Below are 9,967 nucleotides of genomic sequence, written 5' to 3' on the forward strand. Positions count from 1 at the left end.
AATATAACCAAAGAGGCAAAGGATCTGTACTCAGAAAACTATAAAATACTCATGAAAGAAATTGAGGAAGACACAAAGAAATGGAAAAACATTCCATGCTCATGGATTGGAAGAACAAATATTGTGAAGATGTCAATGCTACCTAGAGCAATCTACACATTCAATGCAATCCCCATCAAACTACCATCCACTTTTTTCAAAGAAATGGAACAAATAATCCTAAGATTTGTATGGAACCAGAAAAGACCCCGAATAGCCAGAGGAATGTTGAAAAAGAAAAGCAAAGCTGGCGGCATCACAATTCCGGACTTCCAGCTCTATTACAAAGCTGTCATCATCAAGACAGTATGGTACTGGCACAAAAACAGACACATAGATCAATGGAACAGAATAGAGAGCCCAGAAATGGACCTTCAACTCTATGGTCAACTAATCTTCGACAAAGCAGGAAAGAATGTCCGATGGAAAAAAGACAGTCTCTTCAACAAAAGGTGTTGGGAAAATTGGACAGCCACATGCAGAAGAATGAAACTGGACCATTTCCTTACACCACACACAAAAATAGACTCCAAATGGTTGAAAGACCTCAATGTGAGACAGGAGTCCATCAAAATCCTAAAGGAGAACACAGGCAGCAACCTCTTCGACCTCAGCCGCAGCAACTTCTTCCTAGACACATCGCCAAAGGCAAGGGAAGCAAGGGCAAAAATGAACTATTGGGACTTCATCAAGATAAAAAGCTTTTGCACAGCAAAAGAAACAGTCAACAAAACCAAAAGACAACTGACAGAATGGGAGAAGATATTTACAAATGACATATCAAATAAAGGGCTAGTATCCAAAATCTATGAAGAACTTATCAAACTCAACACCCAAAGAACAAAGAATCTAATCCAGAAATGGGCAGAAGACATGAACAGACATTTTTCCAAAGAAGACATCCAAATGGCCAACAGACACATGAAAAAGTGCTCAACATCGCTCGGCATCAGGGAAATCCAAATCAAAACCTCAATGAGATATCACCTCACACCAGTCAGAATGGCTAAAATTAACAAGTCAGGAAATGACAGATGTTGGCAGGGATGCGGAGAAAGGGGAACCCTCCTACACTGTTGGTGGGAATGCAAGCTGGTGCAGCCACTCTGGAAAACAGTATGGAGGTTCGTCAAAAAGTTGAAAATAGAGCTACCATACGATCCAGCAATTGCACTACTGGATATTTACCCCAAAGATACAAATGTAGGGATCTAAAGGGGTACATGCACCCCAATGTTTATAGCAGCAATGTCCACAATAGCCAAACTGTGGAAAGAGCCAAGATGTCCATCGACAGATGAATGGATAAAGAAGATGTGGTATATATATATATATATATATATATATATATATATATATACACAATGGAATATTATGCAGCCATCAAAAGGAATGAGATCTTGCCATTTGCAACAACGTGGATGGAACTGGAGGGTATTATGCTGAGCAAAATAAGTCAAGCAGAGAAAGACATGTATCATATGACCTCAGTGATATGAGGAATTCTTAATCTCAGGAAACAATCTGAGGGTTGCTGGAGTAGGGGGTGGGGTGGGAGGGATGGGGTGACTGGGTGATAGACACTGCGGAGGGTATGTGCTCTGGTAAGCGCTGTGATTGTGCAAGACTGTTGAATCTCAGATCTGTACCTATGAAACAAATAATGCAATATATGTTAAGAAAAAAAAAAAAGAAGAATGTAGCAGGAGGGGAAGAATGAAGGGGGGGATATCGGAGGGGGAGACGAACCATGAGAGACGATGGACTCTGAAAAACAAACTGAGGGTTCTAGAGGGGAGGGGGAGGGGGGATTGGTTAGCCCGTTGATGGGTATTAAGGGGGGCTCGTACTGCATGGAGCACTGGGTATTATATGAAAACAATGGATCATGGATCACCACATCAAAAACTAATGATGTATTGTATCGTGGCTAACATAACATAATAAAATTTTTTAAAAACCTGACAAAGAGAACTTCCTCCCCAGATATTGTGGCTATCTTCCCAATGATTACCTGAATGCTGGGCTAAGAAATCCCCATGTGCCCCTCCAGTGAGCAACACAAGTATCCTACAAAAGAAATATATTGAATGAGTTCAATTTGCTTATTAGGATTTATATGCTTCTAGAAGGAAAGGACTTTCTCTATTCATTTTCTTTCTCTAAGATTCTTAGCTTTATAATAAGTATGAAAGATGGTTATTGAATCTTGTTTAAAGTTGAGAGATGCATAGGATTTTAAAAATTACCCTCCTCAAGGATTTACAGAATCTTGACTTACATAGCTGGATGTGGCATGGCATTAGAGAGACCATGTTTTTCTGGTGGTCAGAACAAAATAAACCTGAAAACAGTGAAAACAAACAAATAAACAAAAAATTTAAAAAGACCCAAACTCCACACCAAATCCCAAACTCCACATTCTCCCTTCCTTACCTGAGGAAGGAATGCAGTAGTGTTGGTGTGATTATAAGTTTTGTACTGTCCAGTGTCTATTTATTCAGGGCCAACTTTGGTGTGCAGGTGAGTCCACAAGGACCACTTTATAATTTTGCTGCTACTGCGAAGAGTTTGGTCCAAGCATATTCAGCCTGATTACTCACTGGGTGGATAAAGAGGCTCAGCCCAGGGATCTATTTGTCTCATTGTGAGGCATTTCCACTGACTTACAGCCTTCTTCACTCGTGAGCTCCTCTGGTTCCATCTCTTCATCATGGCTGCATTGATCTGCTTGGACCTTGCAAGGCTTCCTATTGCTCTTAGAATGAGGGCCTAAGACTTCACCACAAACTACAAAACAATGCATGGTCCAGCCCTGTCCCCTCCCCAGTGCCTTAGGTTACAGGAAGCTCCAGTCATCTGGCATTCCTTCTGATCCTCAAAGAAATCAGTTCCTCCCATCTCAGTGTGGGCATGCCTTTGGAGTGCTTGCACTGTTCCCACCTGTGACTGTCCTCAGTGGCCCTCCTCATGCTCCTGGTCATGCTTCCCCTTACCTGCCTCTGCCTGTTCGCCTCTCACCTACTTTGTTTTTGGTCCTCCTTGTGCTCTTCTCTGACCAGCCTCTGGAGTCCTGAGTTTCCTCCTCTACAGCATGTGACTGAGTCACAATATTGAAGACATTAGACTCTGTGTTAAGCATAGATATGGTTAAAAGCTGGATTAAGTTCCTGGTTTCATCACCAGTGAAGGAGTCACTCACACAAATGCTCTGAGCCTCAGTTTCCTCATCTGTAAGCTGGTGGTAAGCATATTGACTAACTGGGTTTCTGGGAGAATTTGCTGAGAATCTGGACATGCAGAACATGGTAGGCTTTCAATAAATGTTCATAGGAAATCTGGTGCATGTTTAGGACTCCACTGTCTATTGTCCCTGCATGAACATTGGCATGTATGTGTATATGGGCATGAGCTTGGGAATGAGAAGACCTGGCCTCAACAGCCTGGTACCACCACTTATTAGTCAAGTGATATCAGAAAATCCACTCAGCTTCTCTGAGCCTCAAAGTCTCCAACTATGAAAATGGCAATAACATTAATACCTCCCAGGGTTGCTATGAGGATCAAGTGAGTTAATATAGGAAAATGTTTTGTAAACCTTGGAGTTAAAAACACTGTAATCTATCTTTCTCTAATTGTGCCTTGCTCTCTCAGTGTTTCATTAGATAAGTTTTGCCTCTGCAGCAGGACTCTAAGTCCCCTTGGCTGGACCCATGACGACATTTAATATGGGCTTCAGCACAGCGATGACTTACAATAAGAGTTTGCTGAAAATCAAACCCACAATGAGATATCACCTCATACCTGTTAGGATGACTATCATCAAAAAGAAAAGAGGTGGTAAGTGACTCTTGACTCAGGTTGCCAGGATTCAAGCCCAACTGTGCTTCTTTCCAGTGTTGGGAACTTGGAGTTGCCAGGTAACCTTTCAACGCATTGTGAAATGGGAATGGTAATAGGACTGAATTCCTATGGGTTCTCTAAATATTAAGAAGACAATTCATGTACAGCACTCAAAAGAGTATCTGCATATAGGGCACACACCATATGACCAGCATCAAAGGCAGCCACACCATGTAGTACAGACAATTATCTTTAAGAGAAATCTCTAGTTTCACCACTTTATGAGAATGAGAATGTTCTTCAGAGCCTTCTCTGATCTGGGATATGAGGAACAAATAGACAATTTCTGAATCTTCTTATGTCTTGTCAGTCATTCCTTTTGCATATACAAGCACTATTCCCAGCAAAAGAAATCTCTTCACATTTCATTCTGTGGATCTCAAAATAGCACTAGTCCAGTATCACTGGACCACCTAGTTTGTGGCCTTATATACTTACACTTGTTGGAAAGGTTGTCTGACCATGTGTGAAGCCCCAGTCACATCTCTAATAGTAAACAGCCCCATGCGTTTTGGCCTTGGGCTCATCCTGGCAGGCATTTGTGCATCTATCTCTTGGGCTGTGTAATAAAGATCCTTTTGGGAGCAGAGGTCAGTGTTTTAGGTAGCAGAGGTCTAGAAACTATTGCTAAAAGCCAGGATATTGGGCCAGGGGAAAATCTGTTTTCTCCTTTTGCTCTAGTGGCAGTCTTGGGCCAACAAGAGGGTGTGTATCATGGTCACAATTGAGTGCTTCCCAGGCTCTGGTTTCCCAGGAACCAGTGACTGACTGTCCTGGATAGAAGGACTTAACAGGGATGGGAGAAGCTGAGCTGTCATACTATCATCATTTTCATCAGTGCATTTTCATCAGTGCATAACAGAAAGAGAAGAGAAGCAATGTCAAGAACAGCCAGCTAGAAAACACATTTGAATGCACTTTTGGGGAAGGATTTTCTACAAGCAGGAGAACACTGTTATATGCAGTGTCGCTAGAGCTCCAAAGAATGATGGCCAGAGCTGCCAGGACTGGTATGCTCTCTGTCTCTAACCACTAGGTGGTAGCTCAGCCCAAGGCTCAGAAGAGAGAAGGCATAGACTCAGGTCCAGAAGGGGTGGAGACAGGGAGGCGGGTCTGCCAGTCTGAATAAAGGCAAGGGAGCTGTGACTGAGGCTCAAGCTGCCTTAGCACTTGGTTCAGAGGATCCTGTCCTAGGGTGATGGCATTTAGCTGGTGGATGCCAGGTGCCCAGGCTGAGCCAGCACTCCCAGTGAGGAGCCCAAGGGCTGCTGTGCAAGAGAAGAGGCGCAAGAGAGCACTGGTAAATAGCCACACTTTCTATTAAAATTGCCTCGAAAGGAATGGAAAATCATGCCTAACTTACATGTAGAAGAGAGTTAATTGGATATTTAAACAGCTTGATATGATGTTTAATATAATATAATTTGTCGATATCTTTGAGATAGAACTAGACATAAATAGCAAGTGATTACAGGTTAATAAATACTTTTTATTGATGATGAGAATGCTGACAGATATTGTAGCTCTCTCCCCAGATGTGCTCTGAGTTTGGAGGGCAAAGGCATTTTTGAATATAAATCATGGGAGAGAATTTGAGCAACAAAGGAGTGAAGTATCTTGCTCTAGTATCTGGCAAATTTAAATCCCTTGTTACTTCGTACTGTGCTTCTGTGGAATTTATGAGACTATCTGTCAATCAGACTTTGTGGAATTTCAAATGCAGAAGTCAGGGAAAATATTAAAGGAAAACAACATTCTGTGAGCTCCAATTTTAACACATGTGTGCAACTTAAATTTACGCATTGAAGACAGTAACTTTTTGTATGTGGTTATGCTCAAATTAACAGATCACTGTGGCTAGTCTCAGTTACATCTAGGGGGACTGAGTCCTAGTGGATTTTAGAAGTGTGATATCAAAAACCAATGATGTACTATACCTTGGCTAATTGAATTTAAATAATTCAAAAATATTTAATATATATAAAAAAAGAAGCGTGAGGACAAATGTTGAGAAGGCACCTATCTTTCTTTCTTAAGAGAGAAAGAGGGCCTGTCAATCCTTCAGAAATCTGTGCTCACTTGAGAAAAATGCAGTGCAGTAGCATCAGAAATGTAAAAATCAGACTGCAAGGAACTTTGTAGATTGTGAGTTCAGTATTTGAGAGCAAACTTGGGTGCTAGGACAACAAGCATAAAAAGTGAAACTGTCCTGGGCACACTGAAATGTATGGTCACTCCAGTAAGAGGTATGTGAAAGAATGGGAGCCCAAAGTAAGGAAGGCAGAGGAGGCTGGTGAAAATTCTAAGCCTGTGTGTTGGAGGGACACGATTCCAGGGATCCAGACAGACTGGGGCACACCAGCCTCATGCTAATGCTTTGAGTCCATTTAACCTCGTCCTTAGGTTTGCATGCTTTTGGCATGCTGTCGTACTTCTTTGGTAGACTGTTCACCTCTCTGAATCATGAATTAAAACCTGTTTTACAGTAAATTTGTTGCCAAGAAGAAGAGCAATGAATTCCTCATTTCACCTGCTTTTCTTGGATCTCAACCTGAATGCCACAGAAGGCAACCTTTCAGGACCAAATGTCAAGAACAAGTCTTCACCATGCGAAGAGATGGGCATTGCTGTTGAGGTGTTTCTGACTCTGGGTCTCATCAGCCTCTTGGAGAACATCTTGGTCATAGGTGCCATAGTGAAGAACAAGAACTTGCACTCCCCCATGTATTTCTTTGTGTGCAGTTTAGCAGTAGCTGACATGCTAGTGAGCATGTCTAACACATGGGAGACCATCACCATATACTTAATAAATAATAAGCACCTGGTGATAGCAGATGCCTTTGTACGTCACATTGACAATGTGTTTGACTCCATGATCTGCATTTCTGTGGTGGCCTCCATGTGCAGTTTGCTGGCCATTGCAGTGGATAGGTATGTCACCATCTTCTATGCTCTGCGCTACCACCACATTATGACAGTAAAGCGTTCTGGGGTGATTATCATGTGTATCTGGACCTTTTGCACAAGCTGTGGCATTGTTTTCATCATTTACTATGAATCCACTTATGTAATCATTTGCCTCATCTCCATGTTCTTCACCATGTTGTTCCTTATGGTGTCTCTGTATATACACATGTTCCTCCTGGCACGGACTCATGTCAAACAGATAACAGCTCTGCGTGGATACAGCTCTGTGCGGCAAATGACCAGCATGAAAGGTGCTGTCACCCTGACCATGCTGTTAGGCATTTTCATCGTGTGCTGGGCTCCGTTCTTTCTCCATCTCATTTTGATGATTTCTTGTCCCCAGAACCTCTACTGTTCTTGCTTTATGTCTTACTTTAATATGTACCTCATACTCATCATGTGTAATTCTGTGATTGATCCCCTGATATATGCTTTCCGCAGCCAGGAGATGAGGAAGTCCTTTAAAGAGATTATTTGTTGCCATGGTTTCAGAATACCCTGTAGGTTCCCTGGCAGGTATTAAACAAAAAGTTCTCTCTGTGGCTCTCTTTTATCCTTGATTTACATTATGACAAAATCAGCTGGTACAGCCAAGGAGTAAGCCAGAGAGCTAGAAATCAAAACCATGCATTCTGTTTATTGTTTTTCCATCTTGAATTTGTACTGCACTTATTTTCCCCTGTGGCAGTTGTTGGGTCAGACATGCACATGCTGCTTATCCATTTTGGGAATGGTCTGTGACAATTTCTTACTGTCCTGTTTTCCTCCTACTTTTTCTCCTGTTCCCACCCATTTCTGGTGGTCCGATCTATCCTCCATCTAGTAAGTGTGTGCTCAGGGAAGATAAAACATCCTGGATGCAGGTCTCAGCATGAGGAACAGCTATAACTGAAATTATAACTGAAAGAAAAGCTGTGTGATTGCTTTCTTTCCCCAGGATCAGTTTCATAATATTGCTTGATGCTCCTGGTGTAGAATTAAGTGGCCAAATTCTTTCTATTTGCAATTTCTAGTTCATTTGTTATGGGATGTCTCTACAGCTCTCTTTTCCAAAACTTTTTATTTTACAACTTATGTCCATAATTGTCCAAGGATGGAATTTCCTTAATTATACTTCTGTCAATCATGTTTTTGTCCTGCCCAGACATAAACCTTCATGCTACAAACCTTGCCTCATGTGGTGTGAAAAGTCTCTGTGTCTTATTCTGACTCAGTCTAGGGTTTCCAAATGAGTGTTTTGGGGTCATGTCAGGGGCTCTAGGTGCCCCCCATCCTCCATGTAGCACATGCCCATAGCCAAGTTATCTTTGACCTTTTCAGACAGAATCTGTCTTGGATTCTGAAATCCCCTCACCATATACTTTGCACATTACAATCTGACTCCAGCAGCTGGAGGTCAGGTGCCTATCTAATGCAGGGAGTCCTGTCTTCTTCAATGTAGAAGGGAGCGAGAAAATTTGAATTCAGGTCTTGACTCTGCCACCAACAGGCAATGTCACCTTAATCATTTCAGGTTCTACATCTGTGCTGATCTCACAGGATGGTCATTAGAACTCCATGAAAAAAATGTGAGAACACCTTGAAAACTTGTGAAGCACCACAAAGATTTAATATTTATTTTAAAGAAATGTTGCAGGTGGGATAAATACTAGGGGAGGATGCAGAGGGCAGTGGTCACTGGTCAGTAGTTGGAGCTGTGGCCCAGAAACTAGGAGGCCTGCTTTGCCACAGAGCAGTTCTGTTACCTTGGCATATCTCTAACTGCTTGGTTTCAGTGTTCTTATCTGAAGCGAAGAGCTTGGTCCTTACAGCTCTCATATTCTATTCTATTATTTTTTGGTATTTATATCTTCCTTTTTGTTTTGGATATTCATGTCTAGACTGTTCTCAGTGAAGGAAATAGTATAAATAAAATAAAAATAAAGACCATTAGGGTCACACATTGATGAGCTGTTGAAGTCTATGGGGGCAGAGGAACTTCCTGGGTATAGTTCACACAAATAACTCATAGACATGATCCCCACCCTTGGCAGCTCAGAGTCCAGCAAACAAAAACAAAAGCCATTTCTGGCATAAGCAGGAAAATGCATAAAACATCCAAATCTTTGGAAAATGGCAAATAAGCAGGTTGTTGACAACTTAGGTGTGAAAAGATAGCAAGCTCTTCAAATCATTTTAGCTGAACATTCCTGGGTATATCCATGCATGTAAGTGATCTCTACATAATTATGATGGGAACCTGCAGTCCATGTTTGCATGGGACATCTCAGGAGTCTAGGTTCTATAAAAGCTGGCCCCATGGCCCATGTGCTCATCTCTGTGGCCCTGTTCTCTTTAGCATTTCTAGTACAGAGTAAGCCCTTAGTTGATGTTTGTTATTGGTGCTAAACAAATGTGTACTTAATCTGCTGCCCAATAGCAGATTGCCTGGGAGCACTCACTGAGTGCTAACTGAGGTCACTAGGACTTCCATCCTTGGGTAAGACCAAATTTCAGCTCTAGTGTTTTATATTGGCTCCACCTGGGAACCCAGTTCTAGTTAGGCTAACTCTGCTCTGGCGCTTCATGGCTTCAAACAAGGTCTGACCTTTCTATAAAGGTCTTTAAGGAAATGCTCAAATGCCTTAATCTCCATAAATGAGACAGAAATAACCAGTGTTCAGATGTGTCTTCATTTGGAAAGAATACATGTATATAATGACATGGTAAATATCTGTAAATGAGCCAATCCCTGGACTCCCAGCACAAAGTCCTCTCCACATACCTCAGTATCATAAAAGCCATCTATAGAAAGCCCACAGCAAATATCATTCTCATTGGGAAAAAAGCTGAGATCTTTTCCCTTAAGGTCAGTAACATGACAAGGATGCCGACTCTCACCACTATTGTTCAACATAGTACTAGAAGTCCTAGCCTCAGGAATCACACAACAAAAAGAAATAAAAGGCATTCAGATTGACAAGGAAGAAGTCAAACTCTCTCTCGTCACACATGACATGATACTTTATGTTGAAAACCCAAAAGACTCCACCCCCAAATTGCTAGAACTCATACAGCA

The 9,967-nt window shown here is 41.8% G+C and overlaps 1 protein-coding gene across 1 annotated transcript; it reads left to right on the top strand.

Annotated features, from left to right (window-relative positions):
* Nucleotides 1-5,111: 5,111 nt before the first annotated feature.
* Nucleotides 5,112-8,054, top strand: MC5R (melanocortin 5 receptor). Its single transcript, XM_036082702.2, has 2 exons — nt 5,112-5,242; nt 6,429-8,054. The coding sequence occupies exon 2, from the start codon at nt 6,455-6,457 to the stop codon at nt 7,430-7,432; it is 978 nt and encodes a 325-aa protein (XP_035938595.1). The 5' UTR covers nt 5,112-5,242; nt 6,429-6,454; the 3' UTR covers nt 7,433-8,054.
* The last annotated feature ends 1,913 nt before the right edge of the window (nt 8,055-9,967 follow it).

Source organism: Halichoerus grypus, chromosome 13 (genome assembly GCF_964656455.1).
Source record: "Halichoerus grypus chromosome 13, mHalGry1.hap1.1, whole genome shotgun sequence".
Taxonomy (NCBI): Eukaryota; Metazoa; Chordata; class Mammalia; order Carnivora; family Phocidae; genus Halichoerus; species Halichoerus grypus.

Bases quoted from the DNA above. Each gene is read 5' to 3' on its own strand.
- MC5R (XM_036082702.2), top strand. From the start codon at position 6,455: ATGAATTCCTCATTTCACCTGCTTTTCTTGGATCTCAACCTGAATGCC.